A 27,629-nucleotide genomic window follows, 5' to 3' on the forward strand; every position below is an offset into this window, starting at 1 on the left:
TCCATTTGTACACAATCTGTCTGACTGTGGATTGGTGGAGTCCAAACTCTTTAGATGGTTTTGTAACCTTTTCCAGCCTGATGAGCAACAACAACGCTTTTTCTGAGGTCCTCAGAAATCTCCTTTGTTCGTGCCATGATACACTTCCACAAACATGTGTTGTGAAGATCAGACTTTGATAGAGCCCTGTTCTTTAAATAAAACAGGGTGCCCACTCACACCTGATTGTCATCCCATTGATTGAAAACACCTGACTCTAATTTCACCTTCAAATTAACTGTTAATCCTAGAGGTTCACATACTTTTGCCACTCACAGATATGTAATATTGGATCATTTTCCTCAATAAATAAATGACTAAATATAATATTTTTGTCTCATTTGTTTAACTGGGTTCTCTTTATCTACTTTTAGGACTTGTGTGAAAATCTGATGTTTTAGGTCATATATATGCAGAAATATAGAAAATTCTATAGGGTTCACAAACTTTCAAGCACCACTGTACAGTACCAGTCAAAAGTTTGGAAATGCCTCTAATTCAGTGGTTTTTCATTATTTTAAAATTTTCTGAATTGTAGATTAATACTAAAGACATCAGTATTATGAAGAAGTATATATGGAATTATTTGGTAAACAAAAACGTGTTAATCAAACAAGAATGTTTTTTATTTTAGATTCCTCAAAGTAGGCACCTTTTGCTTAGATGACAGCTTTGCACGTCTTGGCATTTTCTCAGGCAGCTTTACGAGGTAGTCACCTGGAATGGCTTTCAGTTTACAGCTGTGCCTTGTCAAGAGTTAATTTCTTGAATTTCTTGACCTCTTAATGTGTTTGAGACCATCAGTTGTGTTGTGAAGAGGTAGAGTTGGTATACAGTGAATGGCCCTATTTGAGTACTGTTCTATTCCATATTATGCCGAGAACTACTCAACTAAGTAAAGAAAAACGACAGTCCATCATTACTTTAAGAAACGAAGGTCGGTCAGTCCGAAAAAGTTTGGGATGAGTTGGACCGCAGAGTGAAGGCAAAGCAGCCAACGAGTGCTCAGCACCTCTGGGAACTCCTTCAAGACTGTTGGGAAACCATTTCGAGTGATTACCTCATGAAGCTGATTGAGAAAATGTCAAGAGTGTGCAAAGCTGTAATCAAAGCAAAAGGTGCCTACTTTCTCATCTCATTATCTCTAACCGCTTTATCCTGTTCTACAGGGTTGCAGGCAAGCTGGAGCCTATCCCAGCTGACTACGGGCGAGAGGCGGGGTACACCCTGGACAAGTCACCAGGTCATCACAGGGCCGACACATAGACACAGACAACCATTCACACACATTCACACCTACGGTCAATTTAGAGTCACCAGTTAACCTAACCTGCATGTCTTTGGACTGTGGGGGAAACCGGAGCACCCGGAGGAAACCCACGCGGACACAGGGAGAACATGCAAACTCCGCACAGAAAGGCCCTCGCCGGCCACGGGGCTCGAACCCGGACCTTCTTGCTGTGAGGCGACAGCGCTAACCACTACACCACCGTGCCGCCGGTGCCTACTTTAAGAATCTAAAATCTAAAACATATTTTGGTTTGATTAACATTTTAAAGTTTACTACGATTCCTTACGTGTTGCTGCATAGTCTGGATGACTTCTGTATTAATTTACAATGTAGGAAAAAAAAATAAAAACATTGAATTTGAAGGTGTTTCCAAACTTTTGACTGGTACTGTATTTTTCATTTATTTTAAAATAAATTTATCTATGGATTTACTTTAACATCTTCATCCTCACAAGAGACTAAAACCACTGCAGCCAAAATCTGGACTTTTCCTGACTGTTATAAACATCTTTGTGTTCTTTCATCCTCTTTATTTTCTCTTACCCTCCTCTGATCTGGTGTGTGTGTGTTTCCTCTCTCCCATGCGAACCCGTCCCCAGTTCCCACGTCTCTGTGGTTCTGCTGCTCCGGGGGTCAGAACCTGCACTCAGTCGGACCTCAGCGTTACAGGAAACACTGACCAGTGTGTGTGTGTGTAAGCAGATTGGCCAGAATGAAAACTAAATAAACTAATAACCCAATAAATAAATTATTGAATACACAACTTTAAAATGAAAGAAATTTCCCTTAACCATTTTATTATATTTGTATATTTACTTTGTTTAATATATTTCTGTATTTAGTTACTTTTTAATCTGTGTATTTTTATCCTTTAATTCAATAATTTTTGCTATTTATACAGTGTATGATTTTATTTCTGTGATTTATTCTTTTTTTGCATTTTTCATTACATTTGTTTTTGTTTACTCTTAAATTTAATTTTTATTCAAGATATATTCCTGTAGTTTAGTCTTTTTTTTGCATTTTTCATTGTTTTTGTTTACTCTAATTTTTATTCAAGATATTTTTTAAATATATTATTCCTGTAGTTTAGTCTTAATATATTAAACTTTGCACTAGTTTGTATTGATTTGAATAAAGGTTTCTCTCTAAAAACCCCCTCTGTAGCAGTTTTTGTATTTATTTCCCTGCAGTAAAGTTACTCTTTATTCTATTTACATATTTGTTCTATTTATACAGACTTTTGTATTTAATTCAAGGCATGAACAAAAATATTACAAAACGCAGAATTTTCTGCATCCATTCATGTTTATTTTATATTAAAATATCTTGCTTTACTTTTGCATTTACTCCTGAAGCGACTTCTTAAAAACCTCAATGTAATTTTGTTGTTTTTTTCCCCCCTGAGATTTTAATTGGATTTATTTCAGTTTGAGAGCAGATCTAAAACCTGCACCGGCTTACCGTCGCCCCCTGCAGGTGACACCAACACACTGCACATCTTCCACTAATGAGTTTTAACCAGCAGAGGGCGCGATCTGTCTCTCTCTCCCTCCCCAAGAACTGGAGTAACTTCACTCGTCCGCATTCCACTCTTTCATTCCTACTCCTTTATCCTTCCTTCAACTACTATTTAAACTCTGCTCCTGTTGTTTTCTTGGTGCTCATGTCACCTCAAATCATGATAGTCTGTTCTGTTTTTCACTGAACTCTACTTTCTCTTGTATTTTCAGTATCAATTCACTCTTTCTAAATTTAAATAATTCAGTAGGTTTAAATTACATTTGTATGTCCCAGTTTTAAATTTGCATATAATTAACTTTTGTGTGTGTTTTATTAGATGTTTTGATATAAAAACACCCTACAGAAAGTTAAACAGAAACACTCGGGTCTTTAATAATCACTTCGACAGCTAAATGAATGGACCAATCAGACGGTGAGCTGACTGTAGCCCCGCCCACTGTGTCCTACAGGAGGACTGATGGGCGTCAGTAATAAAGCGTGATACTGCAGTGACGGATGGTTTTTCTCCTCAGTTTTATTTGGATGAAGTGTGGGTGGAGTTTAACGGTACGACTTCTGGTAGCGAGCGCGAGCTCCTGGACCGCCAAACTTCTTGGACTCGCAGCGGCGCGGATCGGCAACCAGCAGAGTTCTGTCATACTGGATCAGGATGTCCTTTATCTCCTTCTTGGACGCCTCGTCCACATCTGAGGACCAACACACAATATTTTTAAAATTTATTTACTCTGATTCATTTGTGTATTCTTTATTTACTCAAATATAATGATATTTATTTTCTACTTTACTTCTGTATTTACACCATTTTTCCAGGTATCTACATATTTATTCCTGTACATGCTTTTTACTCATTATACGAATTTAACTTTAATTCATGTACATTATAGACAAAATAACCCTCGTTTACACAAAACTATAGTTTTTGATTTTTTTTTAATTTTAAAAGATTTCTCCGAATCAAAATCCTGGCTTTAAAAAAAAAAGTAACCAATAAAACAAACATCCCATGATGGTGTTTGCAGTCATACACTAATGTTAAATAGTTTTATAATTAAAGTTATGGAGGGTTTTTGTTCATAATAATCTTGCTGCAGCTCTTCTCAGCCAATCAGAAGGCAGCGTTCAGGACTCAGTAGAGTGCAGTAACAGTACTCACACTTCTGGTAGTAAGCGACCAGAGCTTTGGAGATGGCCTGACGAATCGCTGTGAGGAAACAACACATGTTGAGGAGAGAGAGAAAAAAAAAACCCACCCCCCGTACAAACATACATTAAATTCTTTCTTTGTGAGGAAAAAAAAATCAGAGGGCGTGTTAGTGTTATAATGTTTTTATAACTGCGTGCATAATATTCACCAACAACCCCGTTCAACTGAATGTTCAATCATGTGCTGATTAGAATACTTGACCACGCCCATTAGTGTCAGTCACGTTGTTTAAATCCGTATTAAAGTCACGAGGACTGTGTGCGCACGCTTACCGTAGACCTGTGCGACGTGTCCTCCGCCCTTCACACGCACCCTGATATCAACGCCAGCGAAGCGTTCCTTTCCCAACAGCAGGATTGGCTCCAGCAGCTGGAACAGTTACACATATGGTTAACTACCGCATACCCCCCCCCCCGTGTTGGTTTATAAATATTTTACTCTTATTTCACTGTGAATCCTTTACTAAACATTTACATTCTTTAAATTTGATTTTACTTTTTACATTTATTTAAACCAGATACCTCATTTGTATTTATATAAATGCATTAAATATTCACATTTCCAGTTATGTTACTTTATAAACTGAAGTATGGAAAAGCCACGCCCCTACACTGTGATGTCAGCAGGAAGTGTGGTTAAAGGTGTGATGTAGAACCTGTACTGTCCTTTAAGGCCAATTTATGCTGACAACCCAGTCCTCGCAGATGGCGTTGCAGATAGCGTCTGCGAAGCCTCCCCCCCCTTCACAGACGCTCTGCGCGCACCCCCCAAAAATTGTGACCACCGCAGACAGCGTCGCAGACAAGAGGGCTCTGATTGGTCCACTCTACATCCGCTGTACACGCACTTCCGCTTCCCTACTTTCCCGGTTTGGTTTGTTTTCATGACCGGCATTTTTAAAAACACGAGCGAAGATGGAGCAGCACGAAGAGCGGTTGATCGAGGAAGTACGGACATCTATACGACTCCAGTTCTAGTCATTATAAGCATAATAAGTAACCGGAGGATAAACACTCCACTAACCACACCCACCAACTACTCCTCATGATTTCGCGACTTCGCGCCCCCTTGCGTTGTGGTGGTGAATAACATCGCGCACACCTATACACACCTATACTCCCTGCTCAACGATAAATTACAACTGTCTGCGAAAAGCTATCTGCGAAAGCCTTGTCGTGAAAGCATGCAGAGGCCCTTAGAGTTTAACACCGTTACACACCAGAACAAGAACCGCAAAATAAATTTATTCCAAGTTATAAAAGCCCAATAATCCAGTAATAATCTGAGTGCAGTCAGAATAAAGATCTGTTAATGTAAACCAGCTGCAGTGATGTGATGCTCAGTGGGCATCTACTCATCAGACTGCATCCGTTGGCTGATGTGCAGTATCGTCGCGACAGCTGGATGCCGGGGCTCTGAGCCGCACACGGCTGATTAAAGTCCTGACACCTTTAACCTGACGCGTGTTCACAGAGACGAGGAGTGCAGCGGAGACGGGGCGCTAAACCTCTGCGCATTAACCTTTCTGGAGAAGGTTCTTTAGGTACGCGAGAACACGGAGAAGAGAAGAGATTAGAGGCAGAGTCACTAACAAGAGCATGACCCAAGGTCAAGTGTTTTGGGATGAACGGCACTATAACAGATGGAGCACTGCACAAACCACGGCCTGATGAGAGACAAACACCGATTTAAAACACCAATTTAGATTAAAATCACTTATTTAACATCAGTTCTGTTCCCAACCTGAGGGTTTTTTTCCCTCCTTCAATCACCTTTTTTTGGTGTCATGCCATTTCATCAAGTCAAATGACTCTGATTCACATGCACTAGCGCATGCTTAAGCGAAGCATCAGATCAGTGGGGTTTACAGTCATTGATTTTCTTCCCCCTGATGTGAACGAGAGATGGTTTGGTCTGACAGACTGAAGTTTTACTCCAGAGAACATTCTCGGACTGTCCCTCGTTTTTATTCTTCTGGTGGACGTACATTTAGATCCCGGCATCATTTTAATTTAATCCACTCATCCGAGCAGCAAGATTTTTCACTTGTCCTGACCAGAACCTTTTTATTCCTACGTATCTACCAGTTCAACGGAAGGAAAGTGATTAACAATGTTTATCTAAAAGCAGGTCTAGTTAATCATTATGCTTTAATTACTTCTAGTTTTATTGAAAAACTATAACAAACAGAAACTATCCAAAGCCCCATTATGGTGTTACTCATGCCCTGATCTGCAGTTTTAAGAGTTAAACTCACTTGAAGTATAAATTTATCTAAAGAAAATGAGTTGGACATGATAAGGGGGACAGAATCACGCTGTGAATGAAAAACCGTGAGTTCGGCACTGTCGTACAATCCCGCTGAAATATTTTACCACATTTAGAATGGCTAATGTGAACCATACAAAAAAAAAAACAAACAAACAAAAAAAAAACCAATAACCATCTGAATAAAATGACTCACCACAGATATTTATTTTATTGAGGCATTTGATCACAATCTCTGATTTCAATTTAGTCTGATCTATAATTAGATATTACGACGTCACACACACACACTCCTGCTGTACTCGGCTTCACCTGAATTTCATGAACAGTAATATGGCCAGATCACTGAGGGGATTGAACTGGTTTTGTTGGAATTTTATTGATGTAATTCTTGAATAATTATTATTAAAAAAATGCTGAATTTCAATAAATAAATAAATAAATAAATATTCAACTCATCCCACCAAATGCAGATTTGACTTGCCTGGACCAAACATTTGGTTGTCCCGGACAGTCGGACCACCGTTAATGTCAAGCCCTGTACTGTTGTGACATGAGGGGTGTTCACACGGCAACTTTTACTCCGGTGTAGCACCGGGGCTGCTCTGGTAGAGCGTTCACACGGTACAAAGTTATAGCGGTGTAGCCCCTGAAAGCTGCTTAAACCGGTGCAAATCTAACCCTGCTCGGGAGGTGGTTTAAGAAATTTACTCCGGAGTAAATGCTAGATTGCGGGGCAGCACCGATATAAAATGGGACGTCTGAACGCTACAGGGGTAGACTCGCTACGCGTAAGGAGAGTTGATTACATACGGGCATTGCATAATTTGCATCCTGGTATTTTGCGCTTCCAAAATGGCGAATATCAACAACAACAGAACTGCGTGTCTTCCAGTGTTGCCAGATTGGGCGGTTTTAAGTGCATTTTGGCGGATTTGAACATATTTTGGGCTGGAAAACGTCAGCAGTATCTGGCAACACTGGTGTCTTCATCCACGTTGTTTTCCCGGCGCTTGGTGATGCCATGACAACTGGGAAAAGGAAGTACATTTTCACACATGCGCATATTTCATTTCCGTATTATTACTATCGTATAGCACGGTCGCAAAAACTGCCGCGTGAACCGGTGCTAACACGCTTCTCTCTAGTAAGCAGGTTTGTGACGTGTGAATGTTCCACAAAATTTACACCGGTGTAAGATACATCGCAACAAATTACATCGGTGCAGCATCGATGCAAATATGTGCCGTGTGAACACCCCTATTTTCAGGTCCTGTCGGATTTAGGAACCCATAATCAGTACCCAGTGCCTGGAGTTCTGAATAAGGCGTAGCTGATGGATGTGTGGATGCTCTCGTCCCTGCTGGATCGTATACACACCTTGTACTGCAGTGTGGCTGGCTCGATGGTCTCCAGCGGTCTGCCGTTCACTTTAATCAGTCCATTCCCTCGCTTACAGTGCGCTACAGCAGTGGCTGTTTTCTACAACACACACAGAGATCCAGATCACTTTATTATTAACCTGCAGAACCAGAAAACAGCTCAATTAAACGCACTACCGCTTGAGTGACAGGACCACTCATCTTCTGACTGGATAACATTTACAGCTTCACTAATAATACAGAACAAACCCCACACTCAATCGCATTATTTTATATCATGATTATACACCGAGCCATGATGGAGACAGGCGCTTAATCAGAGTTTTATCGCTATAGTAAAATCAGAACTGCATAGAAATAAATTCTAATTAATTCAGAATACAGGGCTAGTCAATAATAATAATAAATCAATGCTAGCATATTAGCTACAGACAGCGCACTCGCTTCGCCCTCTGAATACCAACAGAAACACTGTGAGCTTTAATAAACAGACATTTCTGAGTTTATTTTAATATTATTTATTTATTTATTAGAGACAGTGACTGAAAGCCCGCACGCGCTGACTGATTAGCCGAGTAGCTAGCGGCCTCATGTGAAGTTTGAATAAACTCGCTATTTCCTGCACTCACTTTGCGCCCGAACACCTGGACAGACTGCAGAGGTCCTTTAGCCGGCATGATTCTACAATAAAACACAGAAATGTCCGCGTTAATTAAAGGTTTAAATGTGATAAAAGTGTAAAGTGTGAGAGAGCGTTAATCACACACACCGCATTCAGCACAGCACCGGAAGAAGAGGCCGAGGCGGGGTTTCTCACCCCGAAATGCACGGGCTGCGCGTTCTTCTTCTACGGTGTAGTGGGAGGATTAGAGCGCCACTGACCCCTATCGGTGGCGTCAGGACACGACAGGGGGAAAATCAATACAGATGGCAAGGCAAGTTTATTTCATACACAGTGGCAGTTCAATGTGCTTTACAGAGGTAAAGGCAAAACAGTAAAAACAGAGAGAAAAATAAAAATAATATGAGAATTAAACAGGGCGGCACGGTGGTGTAGTGGTTAGCGCTGTCGCCTCACAGCAAGAAGGTCCGGGTTTGAGCCCCGTGGCCGGCGAGGGCCTTTCTGTGTGGAGTTTGCATGTTCTCCCCGTGTCCGCGTGGGTTTCCTCCGGGTGCTCCGGTTTCCCCCACAGTCCAAAGACATGCAGGTTAGGTTAACTGGTGACTCTAAATTGACTGTAGGTGTGAATGTGAGTGTGAATGGTTGTCTGTGTCTATTGCCCCTTTTCCACCAGGGCTGGTTCGGGGCCAGTGCTTAGTTTGGAACCGGGTTTTCTGTTACCACTGACAAAGAACTGGCTATGGGGCCAGAAAAACCGGTTCCAGGCTAGCACCAACTCTTTGCTGGGCCAGAGGAAAGAACTGCTTACGTGGAGTTGTTAAGACCAACAACAATAACAAGACCGTGAAAGATCGCCATTTTTAAGCAATGAGAAGCAGCAGCTGTACAAACGCGAAGTTATCCATTATTATTGTTGTTGCCACTGCTGCTTCTTCCGTGTTGTTTTTGCTTTGATATTCACGCCAAGGTTTATGTAAACGTAGCACCGTAACTGACGTATACAGCAACGTAATGACGTATACAGCGACGTAATGACGTGGCTCCGCTTAGCACCGCGAGCTATGGAAAAGCAAACTGGTTCTCAGCTGGCTTGCAAGTTGAACGAGTTGTGAACCAGCACCAGCACTGGCCCCGAGCCAGCCCTGGAACTGATTTGGTGGAAAAGGGGTATATGTTGCCCCTTTTCCAGCAAAGCAGTTCCAGGGCTGGTTCGGGGCCAGTGCTTAGTTTGGAACCGGGTTTTCTGTTTCCACTGACAAAGAACTGGCTCTGGGGCCAGAAAAACCGGTTCCAGGCTAGCACCAACTCTCTGCTGGGCCAGAGGAAAGAACCGCTTACGTCAGCGGGGGGGTGGAGTTGTTAAGACCAACAACAATAGCAAGACCGCGAAAGATCACCATTTTTAAGCGACGAGAAGCAGCAGCTGTACAAACGCGAAGTCATCCATTATTGTTGTTGTTGCTTCTTCTTCTTCTTCTTCTTCTTCTCCTCCGTGTTGTTGTTGCTTTGATATTCGCGCCAAGGTTTATGCAAACGCAGCGACGTAACTGACATATACAGCGACATAACTGACGTATACAGCGACATAATGACGCGGCTCCCCTTAGCACCACGAGCTATGGAAAAGCAAGCTGGTTCTCAGCTGGCTTGCAAGTTGAACGAGTTGTGAACCAGCACCAGCACTGGCCCCGAACCAGCCCTGGAACTGATTTGGTGGAAAAGGGGTGTGTGTCAGCCCTGTGATGACCTGGCGACTTGTCCAGGGTGTACCCCGCCTTTCACCCGTAGTCAGCTGGGATAGGCTCCAGCTTGCCTGCGACCCTGTAGAACAGGATAAAGCAGCTAGAGATAATGAGATGAGATGAGAATTAAAGAATAGTAGAAATAAAGTAATAAAATTAAGTAAAAGTTCAGTAAAAAACAGCATAATAAAATTGAATAAAAGTGAAGTAAAGTTTAAAACATGCAAGGACTGTAAAAGTTAAGTAAAGTTTAAAACATGTAAAGATGATGATATTTAGCAGAAAGCATCTGAGAACAGCTTGGTCTTTAGTCTAGATTTGAAGCTGCCAACAGCAGGAGCATTTTTGATGTCCTCTGGCAGTTGGTTCCATAGCTGGACTGCATAGTAGCTAAAAGCTGCTTCACCACACTTTGTTTTAACAACAGGTTTTAACAGTAAATTTTTCTGTTGCGATCTGGTAGATCTGATTGGGTTAGGCCGCTGCAACATATCAGAGAGGTAATTGGGCCCTGTACCATTTAGAGATTTGTACACCAGCAGCAATGCTTTAAAGTCAATTCTGTAGCTTACTGGAAGCCAGTGAAGGGACCTTAGAATTGGAGTAATGTGCTCTGTTCTTTTTGTTCGTGTGAGAACCCTAGCCGCTGCATTTTGCACCAGCTGAAGTCGTTTGATGGTCTTTTTTGGCAGGCCTGTGAAAAGGCCTTTGCAGTAATCAACCCTACAAGAGATGAAGGCATGTATGATTTTTTTCTAGATCATTTTTTGACATAAGTCCTCTTAGTTTGGAAATGTTTTTTAGGTGATAAAATGCCGATTTAGTGATTGCTTTCATGTGACTGTCAAAGTTTAGCTCGCTGTCAATGAAAACACCAAGATTTTTAACCATTTCTTTTGTTTTAATCCCCTTTGTGTCAAGAATAGTGGTAATCCTGAGTCTTTCATCTTTTTACTAAATAGAATTACTTCTGTTTTATCTGTGTTCAGCTGAAGAAAATTTTGTGACATCCAGTTGTTGATTTGGTCGATAGACTGGTAGAGATGGATAGATAGATGAGCCATTCCACCGAATCGGTGCCATTTCCATCCCTAGAAAATTATATGTATAAATGCACATAAAAATGTACTTTAAAATACATTTCCTTATTACGCAGAATGTCCTGCACATTGATCTAATTTCAAATTTAAGATATATAATTGTAAGGATTAATAAAAACTACCTAAAACACTGAAAAATAGCATGTGTTACCTGTCCCCGCACTCTAACTTTATACTTAACTATGAAATATTATGATTAAAATCCTTCAGAAACAGTATTTCTTTTGCACTGTTGTGTGACTCCATATCCTATCCATGGTTTAAATATATTTTTTTCATAATAAATCCACAATATCTTAGTTAAAATACAAATTTTAGCCATGTCCCTGGGTTTTCACTCAGTCCTGTTACCCAAACATATTACCCCATCTGACAAATTTGGAACATTCCATAAATCACATGCTCAACAGGAAGTTACATCAGTTGTGTCTTCTGAAGGCCATGGGAAGACCAAAAGTTAGTTCTCTCATTTACTTTTCTGTATATTTGATGATTTTTTAACTTTGACTGATAAGGTCAATGTCAACATACTGTCCTGTTACTTAAATTATTTCTTCGATGATATTTGTTTATTTTAAAAATACAGATTTTTGGTAAATCACTAGACTGTGCTAAGTGTGGTCATGCTATTAGCGATGACGCCATGTGGCTTAATTCCATGTATTAGCTAATCCTAGGCTAAAAACTCAGTCCTGTTACTTTCAGAGTTTTGGTAACAGGACTGAAAAAAATGCAGCCATCTTTGACTTCCAAACCTTGTAACGTAGCCTGAGGTTGGCCAATACACATTTTGAATAGTTAAATATGTGTGTTATTATAATCAGTGTTGAAAAGATATAACAAATTAAGTTTAATTTGGGAGTGGTACAACAAGCAAATGGCACCCATTCGGTGGAATGTCCCAGATACAGTGGTATGCAAAAGTTTGTGCACCCCTGGTCAAAATTGCTGTTACTGTGAACAGTTCAGCAAGTTGAAGATGAAATGATCTCCAAAAGGCATAAAGTTAAAGATGACTCATTCCCTTTATATTTTAAGCAAAAATTTTTTTTTCATCTTTTACAGTTTCAAAATGACAAAAAAAGGAAAAGGGCCCGGAGCAAAAGTTTGGGCACCCTGTATGGTTAGTAGCTAGTAACACCCCCTTGGGCAAGTATCACAGCTTGTAAACACTTTTTGTAGCCGGCTAATAATCTTTCTTTTTTAATAAAATCGTTTATACTATTTTATCAGTGCAATCTGGGTGGCACGGTGGTGTAGTGGTTAGCGCTGTAGCCTCACAGCAAGAAGGTCCGGGTTCGAGCCCTGTGGCCGGCGAGGGCCTTTCTGTGTGGAGTTTGCATGTTCTCCCTGTGTCCGCGTGGGTTTCCTCTGGGTGCTCCGGTTTCCCCCACAGTCCAAAGACATGCAGGTTAGGTTAACTGGTGACTCTAAATTGACCGTAGGTGTGAATGTGAGTGTGAATGGTTGTCTGTGTCTATGTGTCAGCCCTGTGATGACCTGGCGACTTGTCCAGGGTGTACCCCGCCTTTCGCCCGTAGTCAGCTGGGATAGGCTCCAGCTTGCCTGCGACCCTATAGAACAGGATAAAGCAGCTACAGATAATGAGATGAGATGAGATCAGTGCAATCTGTGTACATATAGAACCAATACAATACAATTCTGTTTACATTCTGTTTATACTATTTTACCAGTGCAATTCTGTATACTTTACTATTTGTTTTTATACTTTATTTGTTTTTATTTTTTTCTATAACTCATGAGTCAACAGCACCTTCAATTTCGTTGTACCTTTGAAAAAGTGACAATGACAATAAAGACTTATCTTTCAGTTCTTACCTGGGGGATTTTCACACATTCGTCCTTGCAAAAGGCTTCCAGTTCTACAAGTTTCTTGGGCTGTCTTGCATGCACTGCTCTTTTGAGATCTATCCACAGATTTTCAATGATGTTTAGGTCAGGGGACTGTGAGGGCCAGGGCAAAACCTTCAGCTTGGGCCTCTTGAGGTATTCCATTGTAGATTTTGAGGTGTGTTTTGGATCATCGTCTTATTGTAGGACCCGTCCTCTTTTTAACTTCAACTTTTTTTTACAGATGGTGTGATGTTTGCTTCCAGAATTTGCTGGTATTTATTGGAATCCATGCGTCCCTCAACCAGTGAAATGTGCCCTGTGCCACTGGCTGCAACACGACCCCAAAGCATGATCGATCCACACCCATGCTTCAGAGTTGGAGAGGTGTTCTTTTCCTGGAATTTGGCACCCTTTTTTCTCCAAACATACCTTTGCACATTGTGGCCAAAAAGTTCTATTTTGATTTCATCAGTCCACAGGACTTGTTTCCAAAATTTGTCAGGCTTATTTAGATGTTCATTTGCAAACATCAGATGCTGAATTTTGTGGCTAGGATGCAGGAACCAGTGGCGTGCACAGACATTTTGGGGTGCAAGTGCTCTGGGGAGAAAAAAGGGCACTTTTTTGCGCATGTGGAATACCGTATTATAAAAGTCTGAGATTTAACCCTCCTCTTGTGTTTGGGTCGCCACTGACCCGTTTTAGTTTTTAAAGGTGTAAAACAACCACTTAATGTTAATTTATTACATCAAGGCTTTTTGACTTTGCCAGGAATCTCTAGTTGAACAAAACAGAAAAAGAAATTTTTGTTTTCCTAAATCTGAAAATGGTCTAGCAAAAAATATAATACTTATATGCAGTTGTTTCTGTATGCGACGGGCTACTTCACGACAAAATAATTACAGCTTGGGCTTAGAGGGCAAACAATACATTTTCACTCGATTCATGTGTTACCTGGTTGGTGGGGCAGGGGAAGAGCTGACTGACTGCCCGATGTGTTGTCTGCGCTACGACAAGGCCGTGGCTTCCAGGACGCTATGCTGCTGCAACCTCACATTGAATGCACTGCACGCTTGTTCACGTGACAGAGCAAGAGAGACAGAGGTCCGGTGTGTGTGCGGAGGGGGCACACATCGGGACATTATTTTCACACACGCTTTTAATGCCATGGCTTTTCTAAAAGATCATGTCGACATTGGCCTCAGTAAACTGTAAAAAAAAAAAAAATTCAAAAAGGGCACTTTTTTGGACAGAGGGCAGAGGGGCAGGTGCTTGAGCACCACCTCGTGTCTATCTGTGCACGCTACTGGCAGGAACGGTTTTCTTCTGATGACTCTCCCATGAAGGTCATATTTGTTCAGGTGTCGCTGCATAGTAGAACAGTGCACCACCACTCCAGGGTCTGCTAAATCTTTCTGAAGGTCTTTTGCAGCCAAACCGGGGTTTTTATTTGCCTTTCTAGCAATCCAACAAGCAGTTCTTTCAGAAAGTTTTCTTCATCTTCCAGACCTCACCTTGATCTCCACTGTTTCTGTTAACTGCCATTTCTTAATAACATTACGATCTGAGGAAACAGCTACCTGAAAACACTTTGCTACGTTCTTGTAGCCTTCTCCTGCTTTGTGAGCATCAATTATTTTATTATTCAGAATGCGAGGGAGTTGCTTAGAGGAGCCCATGGCTGTTGATTTTAGGGACAAGTTTGAGGAGTCAGAGAATTTATACAGCTTTGAAATCTGCATCATCTGACCTTTCCTAACGAAGAATTTGAACAAGCCACAGCTCAGTAAGCTAATTAAGGTCTGGAACTTTGGTAAAAGTTACCTGAGAACTCAAATGTATTGGGGTGCCCAAACTTTTGCATGGTGTTCCTTTTCTTTTTTCACTCTCCAATTGTACAAAACAAAAATAATAAACAAATCTTGCAGAAAACGCTGAAAAGAAATGTGTCGTCTTTACCTTTATGCCTTTTGGTGATCAGTTCATCTTCTGCTCACTTAACTATTCACAGTAACAGACATTTTCAGTAAGGGTGCCCAAACTTTTGCATGCCACTGTAGATAGATAGATAGATAGATAGATAGATAGATAGATTTAATTTATTGATATATGATTTTAAAGGACATATTAATGTGTAATTACACAGGACTCACTCTGTTAATATTAAGTGTGCTGCTCACAGGAAGTATAACATAATGTAAAAAACAATAAAAATGTGTGTAGATTAGCAGATTCAGTGATCAGTCAACAGGGGCAGTGAAGATACACAGTGATGTGGTCAGTAAATATAGTTCTCTCTTTCTCTCTGTGCATTAATTAATTAATATTTACACTGAGACAAGTTCCAGCATATTACATCACTATTCATGTGTCTGTCTCTAATCCAGCCACTGGGGGTGCATAAGCGTACTCTTGGTGTCGGTCCCAAGCCCGGATAAATGGAGAGGGTTGCATCAGGAAGGGCATCCGGCATAAAACTGTGCCAAATCTAATATGCAGATTGAAAAGAGAAATACCATACCAGATCGGTCGGGGGCCAGGTTAACAATGACCGCCTCTGATACTGTTGGTCAACAGGGTGCTGGTGGAAAGTATGCTACTGTTGCGCCACAACGGAGAAGGAGAAAGAGAGGGGAGAGGCGTGTTAGGAGAGAGCGTGAAAGATGGAAGGGAAGGAGCTTAGAATTGAGGATAGGAACACTGAATGTGGGAACATTGACTGTCAGAGCGAGAGAGTTAGCAGGTATGATGGAAAGAAGGAAGTTGGACATTCTGTGTGTGCAGGAGACGAGGTGGAAAGGAAGCAAGGCCAAGAACACTGGAGATGGATGCAAGTTGTTTTATTATGGAGTCGATGGAAAGAGAAATGGTGTTGGGATTGTTTTGAGGGGAGAGTTGGTCAACAGTGTAATTGATGTGAAGAGGGTGATAGGCATGAAGTTGGAGATTCAAGGAGTGGTAATCAATGTTGTGTGTGCATACGCCCCACAGGTTGGATGTGAGAATGAAGAGAAAGAGTCTTTCTGGGAAAAGATGGATGAAGTGGTAGAAAGTATACCAAGGGAGGAGCGCTTGCTGATAGGAGCAGATTTCAACGGACATGTTGGCGAGGGAAACAGAGGAGATGAGGACGTGATGGGCAGATATGGTGTAAGAGAGAGAAATGTGGAAGGGCAAATGGTGGTTGATTTTTCAAAGAGGATGAATTTGGCAATAGTCAATACATACTTCGAGAAGAAAGAGCAGCACAGGGTGACGTTTAAGAGTGGAGGAAGATCTACACAGGTGGACTACATACTCTGCAGAAGGGATAACTTGAAGGAGATTGGAGACTGTAAAGTGATGGCAGGGGAGAGTGTAACTCGACAACAAGGAGTGGTTGTGTGCAGGATGAGCTTGAAAGTGAAAAAGAGGAAGCATGAAATAGTGGAGCTGAAGATTAAGTGGTGGAAACTAAAAGAGGTTGAACATCAGAAGGAGTTTAGGGAAGAAATGAGACGAACACTGAGTGGGAATGGAAGTCTGCCAGAAGACTGGTATACTACTGCTATACTAGTAAGAGAGGCAGCAAGGAAGGTGCTAGGGTGGTCATCGGGAAGGAGGAAGGAAGACAAGGAGACATGGTGGTGGAACAAAGAAGTGCAGGAAATTATAAAAGAGAAGAGGCTAGCAAAGAAGAATTGGGATGATCAGAGAGATGAGGAAAGCAGGCGGTTATACAGAGAGACAAGACAGAAGGCAAAAAGAGCGGTAGCGAAGGCCAAGTCAAGTCAAGTTTATTTGTATAGCCCTTTTAACAATAAACATTGTCGCAAAGCAGCTTTACAGAATTTGAACGACTTAAAACATGAGCTAATTTTATCCCTAATCTATCCCCAATGAGCAAGCCTGTGGCGACGGTGGCAAGGAAAAACTCCCTCAGACAACACGAGGAAGAAACCTCGAGAGGAACCGGACTCAAAAGGGAACCCATCCTCATTTGGGCAACACCAGACAACATGACTATAACATTAACAGTTTTAACATGAAGTCAGTTTCGTTGATGTTATAAACTCTTCATTGATGGAAACTTGAGTGCAAAACTGTTCATGACAACTGCAGTCCTAAAGTTTGCAAGTCAACTGTAGTCCTCAGCCTTAAAAGCATTACTGTAAGAGTCCAGAACGTCCTCCAGGTGTGACTTTCAACTGTCCACATGGGGCCGTCCTCCACAGGAGCGATGTGACAAGACTCCAACCAGACACAGGGCACCAGGATGGATCAGGCAGGTCCGAGGAGCAGAAGAGGTCAGCATCTCGATCCCAGGACCGACATGTAACTCAGAGGGACAGATTTGGGGGGGGGGAAACACAGGTTGTTAGGTATGTCTAATGTCACCTGAATAAGTAGGAACAGTATACATATTGCACTGAGTACAAGCAGGGACTCCGGCAACTAACTACCACAGCATAACTAAAAGGGGAGAGCCAGAAGGTAACACAGGCATGAGGGAGCTCTGGGACATAAAGCAGCAGCCACTACACCGCCAACAAACTCGAGTGAGCAAGCGAGTGGGGGACTGACAGCATCCATACATCCCAGTTTACCAAAACACTCTATGTCTGAAGACCCTCCAGATCTACTCCTTTACCTCATAAACACCATTAACACAAGGCTTGACTAAACAGATATGTTTTCAGCCGAGACTTAAACGCTGAGACTGTGTCTGATTCCTGAACACTACTTGGAAGGCTGTTCCATAACTGTGGGGCTTTGTAAGAAAAGGCTCTGCCCCCTGATGTAGCCTTCACTATACGAGGTACCAGCAGATAGCCTGCACCTTTTGATCTAAGTAGGCGTGGCGAGTCATAGAGGACCAGAAGTTCACTCAGGACCTGTGGTGCGAGACCATTCAGTGCTTTAAAGGTCAATAGTAGTATTTTATAATCAATACGAAATTTGATTGGGAGCCAGTGCAGTGTGGATAAGACAGGGGTGATGGGGTCATATTTTCTAGTTCTAGTAAGGACTCTTGCTGCTGCATTTTGAACTAACTGGAGCTTGTTTATGCACTTATTGGAACATCCAGACAGTAAGGCATTACAATAATCCAACCTGGAGGTAACGAAAGCTTGAACTAGTTTTTCTGCGTCATGTAGTGACATTAAATTTCTTATCTTAGCAATATTTCTGAGATGAAAGAAAGCTATCTGAAGGCGAAAGCAGATGCATACCAGGAGTTGTACAAAAGACTGGAGACCAAAGAATGAGAGAAAGACCTGTACAGACTAGCTAGGCAGCGAAACAAGGAAGCGAATAATGTAAGAGTGATGAAAGATGTGAATGGAAATGTGCTGACAAACAAAGAGAGTGTATTAAGAAGGTGGAAAGAGTACTTTGAGGATTTATTAAATGAGGAGAATCCAAGAGAGAAAAGGTCAGATTCATTGGAGACAGCAAATCAGGAAGCAGAGTTGGTTAGTAAGGATGAGGTGAGGGCAGCCATGAAAAGAATGAAGACTGGGAAAGCAGTCAGAACAGATGGTATCCCGACTGAGGCTTGGAGATGTTTGGGTGAGACGGCTGTGGAGTTCCTCACGAGATTGTTTAATAAGATCCTAGAGAATGAGAAAATGCTGAATGAATGGAGAAAGAGTGTGCTAGTCCCAATATACAAGAATAAGGGAGATGTACAGAGCTGCAGTAATTACAGAGGGATAAAATTGGTGAGCCACACCATGAAGTTATGGGAAAGGGTATTGGAGGTGAGATCAAGAAGAAAGGTAGCAATCTGTGAACAGCAGTATGAGTTTATGCCAAGGAAGAGCATCTCATCTCATCTCATTATCTCTAGCCGCTTTATCCTGTTCTCCAGGGTCGCAGGCAAGCTGGAGCCTATCCCAGTTGACTACGGGCGAAAGGCGGGGTACACCCTGGACAAGTCGCCAGGTCATCACAGGGCTGACACATAGACACAGACAACCATTCACACTCACATTCACACCTACGGTCAATTTAGAGTCACCAGTTAACCTAACCTGCATGTCTTTGGACTGTGGGGGAAACTGGAGCACCCGGAGGAAACCCACACGGACACGGGGAGAACATGCAAACTCCGCACAGAAAGGCCCTTGCCAGCCACGGGGCTCGAACCCTCTTGCTGTGAGGCGACAGCGCTAACCACTACACCACCGTGCCGCCCCAAGGAAGAGCACGTGGGATGCAATTTTTGCTTTAAGAATGTTAATAGAGAAGCACAGGGAAGGCCAAAGAAAGCTACATTGTGTGTTTGTAGACCTGGAGAAGGCATACGACAGAGTGCCAAGAGATGAGTTATGGTATTGTATGAGAAAGTGTGGAGTGAATGAGAAGTATATCAGAGTGGTGCAAGACATGTATGAGAACAGTGAAACTGCAGTGAGGTGTGCAGTTGGAACGACTGAATGGTTCAAGGTGAAGGTGGGACTCCATCAAGGATCTGCTTTGAGTCCTTTTTTGTTTGCCATAGTGATGGATAGCTTGATGGACGGAGTGAGGCAAGAGTCACCATGGAACACGATGTTTGCGGATGATATTGTGATATGTGGTGAAAGTAGAAAGGAGGTTGAGCTGGGTTTGGAGAGACTGAGGTATGCATTGGAACGAAGAGGAATGAAGGTGAGCAGTAGCAAAACAGAATACATCTGCATCAATGAGAATGGGGATGAGAGTGCAGTGAAGATGCAAAGAGCAGACGTCAAGAAAGTTGGTGAATTCAAGTACCTGGGGTCAACTGTGCAGGAAAATGGGGGCTGCGATAGTGAGGTGAGAAAGAGAGTGCAGGCAGGGTGGAGCAGTTGGAGAAGGATTTCGGGAGTTATTTGTGATAGGAAAGTCCCAGCAAAAGTGAAATGTAAAATGTACAAGACAGTAGTGAGACCAGCTGTGATGTACGGATTGGAGACCGTACCCTTAACGAAGAGACAGGAGGCAAAGTTGGAGGTGGCGGAATTGAGGATGTTAAGGTTTGTGATGGGAGGTTGGACAGGATAAGGAATGAACACATCAGAGGGACAGAACATGTGGAGAGCTTGGGAATGAAGCTAAGAGAGATGAGACTGAGATGGTCTGGGCACATCCTGAGAAGAGATGCAGAGCATGTGGGAAGGAGAATGTTGAGAATGGAGCTGCCAGGCAAATGAAAACAAGGAAGGCCAAAGAGGAGATACATGGATGTGGTGAGAGAGGACATGAAAGTGGCAGGTGTGGTAGAGAAGGATGCGGAAGACAGGGAGCAATGGAGACGAAAGATCCGCTGTGGTGACCCCTAATCAGGAGCAGCCAAAAGAAGAAGATAGATAGATTTACTTTATTGATTTATGATTTTAAAGCACATATTAATGTTTAATTACACAAGACTCACTCTGTTAATATTAAGTGTGCTGCTCACAGGAAGAATAACATAATGTAAAAAAAAATAATGAAAGTGTGTGTAGATTAGCAGATTCTGTGATCAGTCAACAGGGGGCGATGAAGATACACAGTGATGTGGTCAGTAAATACAGTTCTCTCTCTCTCTCTCTCTCTCCAGCAGCACTTTCTTTCAACTCCTCATCTGTGTGTCCTGTGTTATTAACTTACACACTTATAAAACCACCACACTGCCTTTTGTCCCTCTGCGTGTGTGTGGGTGAGAGAGAGAGAGAGAGAGGATGGCAGGAAGACAATAGCTCAGGTGTGTGTGTGTGTGTGTGTGTGTGTGTGTGTGTGTGTGTGTGAGACAGTAACACTCAGACAGATGTTGGAAGAGGAAATGGAGCTGATGGAGGCGACACGTGTGTTTGTGTTTTCTATTTGGGAAAGAGATAATGAGGATTACTGACGACTAAACACACACACACACACACACACACACACACACACACACACACACACACACACACACACACTCTCTCTCTCTGTCTCTCTCTCTCACTCACACACACACACACACACACACACACACACACACTCTCTCTCTGTCTCTCTCTCTCACTCACACACACACACACACACACACACACAGGAGCGTGATAATGGGGAAAGGACGGCTGTTAGTTACAGTAAATGCATTTCTGAGTGTGTCATGGAGCTCGCAGTGTGAGAGGAAGTGCTGTAATTCTTCACACACACACACACACACACACACACACACACACACACACACACACTAAAGTGCCCTGATTTACAGGACCTGTGGTGGCAGACTGATTCCTCAAACACCCTGAAATACCCCTAACATCATCTTAAACACACACACACACACACACACACACACACGCAAGTACAACTTAACACAATACATCTCAATGAAAATCAGTGTAAACGGCTGTAATGGAAACAAGGCCGCAAAGTGCAAATAAATCTTAAATATGGATGGAAATGAAAATATCAATGACTTTAACTGACATCATGTTACAGCATTAAACCCTCATCAGTTCTGTTGATGGTACGCCCACTACACTGCTCAGGGACGTCGTAGCCTGGACTCTTCTATCTATTCTGAGAGTCCTTTGGATGCTGGTGTGCTTCCTGACTACTCTACAGCTGCTTTATCTGCTACAGTCAGATACTTACAGGTTCATCTCCAAACTGCTATTTCTATCTAAAGTGTTAGAGAAAGTTAGAGCAGTGGAGGAAACTGAGATTCAGACATAAACACGGGACAGAAACGGCCCTCCTCAGGGTTATGAATGACACTGTAATGAATGAAGATGCTGGGAATGTCTCTGTGTTAATCCTACGAGATTTAAGTGTTGTGTTTGATACTATCCAACATAATATTGCTTTTTTAACAGAAAATTTAATCAATTACATTTTGATCATTTGTTACAAATAAGACATTTTTGGATGAGGAGTATTTTTAAACCAGCGCAATCTGGCAACCCGGTCATTAACTGTCCTGAAAAGTGAGGATGGGGCAGCATGAGTCCTGCTCCAATGGGCCTTTAGTCATGCTTTGTTGCAGTTCTCATTTCTGACCACTAGGTGCAGAAATAATAATAATACACATCACACATCACATTATCTCTAGCCGCTTTATCCTTCTACAGGGTCGCAGGCAAGCTGGAGCCCATCCCAGCTGACTACGGGCGAAAGGCGGGGTACACCCTGGACAAGTCGCCAGGTCATCACAGGGCTGACACATAGACACAGACAACCATTCACACTCACATTCACACCTACGCTCAATTTAGAGTCACCAGTTAACCTAACCTGCATGTCTTTGGACTGTGGGAGAAACTGGAGCACCCGGAGGAAACCCACGCGGACACGGGGAGAACATGCAAACTCTGCACAGAAAGGCCCTCGCCGGCCCCGGGGCTCGAACCCAGGACCTTCTTGCTGTGAGGCGACAGCGCTAACCACTACACCACCGTGCCGCCCATAATAATAATAATAATAATAATAATAACTAGGCACTGCATCACTAATAACTTAATGGTACTAAATGGGGCTAGTGAGCTGCACCACAATCTCGAAAATCAAGTGAAATTACACTTATATCTGTAAAAGAGTGCCATTATTAAAATTGTTGGTCGCTAATACAAGGTGATTGGGGTTTTAACAGAATTTAAAATGTAAGGAGTTGTGAACGAGGATTTGTTGAATGACTGACATAAGTATCACATATTCAGTGAATACAATGCGTAACTTCTAAAATTCACTTTCGTGTGTGTGTGTTTTACAACATTCACAAAATAAAATCCTGAACGTGGTACATTTAAGATGTTCTAGATGTTTATATAATTATCAAATTCATAAATACATTAAAATTAAATTATAAAATGTTGAATTTTTCCATCATCATATATCAGATTTGATGACTATGAGTATGTTTTAGCTCCGCCCACTCCTACACACCTTCATCTTTTTACTTATGTGCAGTGTGGTGTAATAAAGCAGCTGAGAGAAATGTTTATCTGCTGATAGAAAATCCTGGTGATTTGTTGAGGAGCCCTGGTAGCTGTGAACGTTCCCTCCGGTTCCTCTGTGGTTCCTCACTGTAAGCTCTCGTTCCCCCACCATCAGGAGCTGCTACTGTAGGGCTGATGGATAGGTTTGGAGCGCAGCAGGCTGTCCACATCCGGATGTTCTCCATGTGCCTTCTTCATCTCTGTCCGTCTCTCTAGACTTTTTCTTATAGAAACAGGAAATGGAGCACGATACGGGGTCGCGACCTGCACCAACTGGGATATGAAGCAAGTGCAGCCCACCCTAATGGCCTGGAGACAGAGAGAGAGAGAGAGAGAGAGAGAGAGAGAGAGAGAGAACACATCTGTCAAAGATCAGGCATGTAACATCATCCCCCCCCCCCCCCCACACTACTGTACAGCAGTAAAACTGATTTGCACTTCTTTCACATATATATTATTTTCACTTCTAACACTAACTATTTTAATCATGTTTCCTCATTTTTAGCATTTCTAAAGTGAAAGTCAACACAAATGTTTAAGTTTAAAAAGGTTTTTAAATGCTTTTAAACATCTGTATAAATCCTGATCCAGTGCCCCCGTGCAGTTCCGATGTTAACCATCTTCTGGTTTCCAGTTTCCATTATTCCCATATTTCCTTACTTCCAATCATCCCAATTATCTTAATTATCAGCATTATTTCCTAGTTTTCAGTGTTTCCTCATTTCCAGCATTCCCTAACTTAGGGTTGTCCAGCTTACCAGTTTCCAACATTCCCTACTTCTATTGTTTTCCTGTTCCTTAAATTTTAGCAGTCTTTATATATTCCAGAATTCCTCAGTGTCTTGTGCTCTCAAGTTTCTCAAATTCCTTAATTCTTATCTTCCATATTTTATATGTTGTTCCAGCATTCCCTTGTTCCTTAATGTTCACCAGTGTTCTGTTGTTCCTTAGTGGTCATTGAATTCCAGCATTCCTTAGTGTCTTGTGTTCTCAGGTTTCTTAATATTTAGTTTCTAAACATTCGCTTGGGTGGCACGTAGTGGTTAGCGCTGTCGCCTCACAGCAAGAAGGTCCGGGTTCGAGCCCCGTGGCTGGCGAGGGCCTTTCTGTGTGGAGTTTGCATGTTCTCCCCGTGTCCGCGTGGGTTTCCTCTGGGTGCTCCGGTTTCCCCCACAGTCCAAAGACATGCAGGTTAGGTTAACTGGTGACTCTAAATTGAGCGTAGGTGTGAATGTGAGTGTGAATGGTTGTCTGTGTCTATGTGTCAGCCCTGTGATGACCTGGCGACTTGTCCAGGGTGTACCCCGCCTTTCACCCGTAGTCAGCTGGGATAGGCTCGAGCTTGCCTGCGACCCTGTAGAACAGGATAAAGCGGCTAGAGATAATGAGATGTTCGCTTGTTGTTTGCTATTTCTCAATGATTCCTATTTCCCAGTGTTCCCTCAATCCTGTTGTCTAACAGTTATTAGAATTCCTTCATGCTCAGCATTTCTTTTATACCCATTATTTCCTAGTTGCTAATACTTTCTATTTTCTAGTGTTCTTTAGTTGCCAGTTCTTTAGTGTTTTGCAATTTTCAGTATTTTCTAGTTTTCATTTTTTTCCAAGCGCCTTTAAACAACCAGTATTCCATGAGCTCCATTCATCCGTATTGCTGATATTCAGCATGAAGCTGAAGAGATGACAGAATGAGAATTTCAACATAAACATTGCATTAAAGGTGTGTTGGTGTAAACTCTATCATAAGAGACATACTGGACAGTGAGACAGTATGTGTCTTAGCAATTTTCCACTGAAGGCACGCAGGCGGTGTTTCCAAGGTATAAAGAAATCCCTCGGTTGAAATACGACATTCCGGTTGTGGGATAAGGGACATTCTTGGAATAACTGGCTGCAGTGAGTAATTCATGTTTTAACAAATGCGTCGGGTTTCCTTGAGTTGGATTTACGTCCTGTCCTCTCCTGTATTTGTCCCTTCGTCTTCCAGCTGTTTTCTTTTCTGAGGTAAATCTCTATTAATCACGGTGAGTTAATGTGCGGAGAGAAATGGCTGACCTCACCTCCATTGGTTACACGAAATGAATCAAATGAAAGATCAGCATCAGAATGAAACAAAATATCGGAGACAGATGGCCATTATTCCAACATTTTAGCATGAAATCCTAATTGTCCATACATCAGGAAGCTCGGCTTGTGCTTGGATTGTGTTCCCATTCCACTGTGAAAGAATTCTCCATGATCTTCATTAGTCACTCTTGTGAAGTTCATAAGATCAGCTAATGTTTATGTTTTAATAAAATGTTAGATTTAAAAAGCTGTTCAAACATGTCAACTGGATTGCGGGTTACACTGCTAGGTATTTAGCATGTTAGCTAGCAAACCAGAAAATATTTAAAGCCAGGTTTTCCCGCTCTGAGAAACTCTCCTAGTTGAGAAACTCCTTCATTATTTTTTCTTGAATTAGCAAGAAGATTAATGACTTCGTATGGTGATGTTTTTATCTCACTCTTTTCTAACAACAAGCCAGTCCATTATAATGCTAGTAAGAAAGCTAGCTCGCTAATTCAACATTAATTTCATTAACATTAGCCGTATGGGTTCCCTCTGCACTTCTAAACTCAGCCAGTGTCATATTATTTATATATGAACCTAAAGACGCACATATAGAAGGTTAGCTAACATTCTGAAGTTGGCTAGCAAATGATAGCAAATATAGGCAGATTTTCATTTATTTTACACAAATAAATTAAAGTTTCACAAAAATATTTTTTTCAAAGTATGTATTTGACAGTCTGGGAACTGATCCTGTAGTACTTTCATTTCCATTTTCTTCAATCCCTTATGCAATCAGGTGTAAGAACTACAAGTGAAAATAAGTGAATCATGTTTAAGAATCAAAAGTGAAAATAAGGCCGAATCCCATTTCACCCCTTGGACCAACCCCTTGGCCCTTCCCCTCCATTTTGTGCGTTCACGTGAAGGGGTAGGGGTATCCCAATCCCAGTTAACGCGGAGGGGTAGGGGAAGGGGGAGGGCTTCTGTACCCCTCCAAACGGAGATTTTCCTGGAGCTGACTCCGAACGAAGGGGTTTGAGTGATTTCCCACAATGCCATGCGGATTTCAGCGAGATTTCATGCGGATTTCAGAAAGATGGCAGTTCCCGCGGCGAAAGATTGTCATAAATGTATTTTCTCCATTATTTACGTGTTTTAAGTTGTTATCCAGAGGAAACACGCCGCTTGATTCGCTTTCGAGCTGAGAATGAGCAGCGATTTCTGAAATCCAAGCTGCTGCTAAAAAGCTTTGGGAGTGAGTATTGTTTTCGGTTGCTTGACTGCGTACGTTTTGTTCTGTTATTCTCGCTTTTATTGTTTACATGAGTGTTCTGACACCTCATTCTGTCGGATGTGGTGCACGAAGCGCCAAAGATATCCCATTCAGTGGTGTTAGTTAACAAATCACACCCTGCCAGCAGAGATTTCTGCCTCTGGCTCTGACTGTAGCGGCTGGTCGCAGCCAATGACGCATTTGGTCGCGTCTTGCTAACGTAAACGCTGACGGAGGTACGCGATGACGTATGCGATCGTTGAAGGGCTATCCCAATACGTAAGGGTTGAATTTCAAGCCCTATCCCTTGTAGCTCAGTTTCAAGGGGAAGGGCCAAGGGGAAGGCGGAGGGGAAGGGGGAGGGGTAGGGGTAGAAATTAGAATTGGGATTGGGCCTAAATTAATCATGTTTAATAATCACGTTTAAATAAATCATTGCTTCCCCTACCATTATACTGAAATCCCCACCACACACACACACACACACACACACACACACACACACACACACACACACACACACACACACACTTTAAGGTCTGAAAAAAACTCAGGAGCGCAGTTCTATTGTAAAAATTGTTCTAATGATTGTTCTAAAATAAACGTGAAGACTTAAATATGAGTCCTTGTTCAGGTCCAAATGCTCTGTAATAGGACCCACGGAGAGGGGTCCTGCAGGTGACCGTCCTCATCCAGCACCCCCTGCCCCAGCCAGTAAACGGGGGAAACACTGTAAATGAATCATGTTTCAGAATCAATAGCGAAAATAAGTCAATCATAAGAAGAAACATGTGCAAAAATAATTATTGCCCCGTACTGCATTGGCATTCTCTTGCGGTTACCAGAGGACTAGCCCCCCACTGTAACCCAAGCTGTATAATAGGTGAGAGGCTGAGGGCTGTAGATATGGAGATTGGTGCCGCACCCATGTGCCTCAAAGAGCTGGTTAGTACTGGGACAGGAAACTGCCTGGGAAGACCAGATCCTGGCGCGGGAGGGACTTTCACTGCATTGGTAACATGCTGACGAACATTCTATATTGCTAATACATTTTTTTTAGCATTCTGTATTGCTAATGCTCCTGTTAGCGTTCAGTGTGGTCAGCCTCTTCCTGGTTTTATGGGACTTTTTAGCTCAGCAGTCGAATCCAGACTGTACCACTTGGTAAGGGGGTGGTGGTGGGGGGATATAGTGTCTCAGACAGGTATATGAAATGAAATATCACATGGATCAGTGTGTACTGAGAGTATGTTAGCATTTTAACACACACACACACACACACACACACACACACACACACACACACACACACACACTGACACTTGATAGCTGTGTGTTTTGGTCATATTTCATGTCTTTAT

General features: G+C 42.2%; 1 protein-coding gene across 4 annotated transcripts in view; it reads right to left on the bottom strand.

Annotated features, from left to right (window-relative positions):
- Positions 1 to 3,201: 3,201 nt before the first annotated feature.
- The window catches only part of rps16 (ribosomal protein S16), a 457,927-nt gene continuing 433,499 nt past the window's right edge, over positions 3,202 to 27,629 (bottom strand). For 3 of the 4 annotated variants that reach the window (XM_060903800.1, XM_060903801.1, XM_060903802.1), the window contains exons 2-6: positions 8,338 to 8,390; positions 7,707 to 7,808; positions 4,331 to 4,427; positions 4,008 to 4,055; positions 3,202 to 3,540 (exon numbers count right to left, since the gene is read on the bottom strand). In XM_060903800.1, the coding sequence (XP_060759783.1) occupies positions 3,395 to 3,540; positions 4,008 to 4,055; positions 4,331 to 4,427; positions 7,707 to 7,808; positions 8,338 to 8,390 (446 nt within the window). In that variant the 3' untranslated portion in view covers positions 3,202 to 3,394. Of the gene's footprint in view, positions 3,541 to 4,007; positions 4,056 to 4,330; positions 4,428 to 7,706; positions 7,809 to 8,337; positions 8,391 to 8,477; positions 8,528 to 27,629 lie in introns of those variants that run through there. The other variant, XM_060903799.1, reaches the window with a different exon arrangement.

This window comes from Neoarius graeffei, chromosome 21 (genome assembly GCF_027579695.1).
Source record: "Neoarius graeffei isolate fNeoGra1 chromosome 21, fNeoGra1.pri, whole genome shotgun sequence".
Classification (NCBI taxonomy): Eukaryota; Metazoa; Chordata; class Actinopteri; order Siluriformes; family Ariidae; genus Neoarius; species Neoarius graeffei.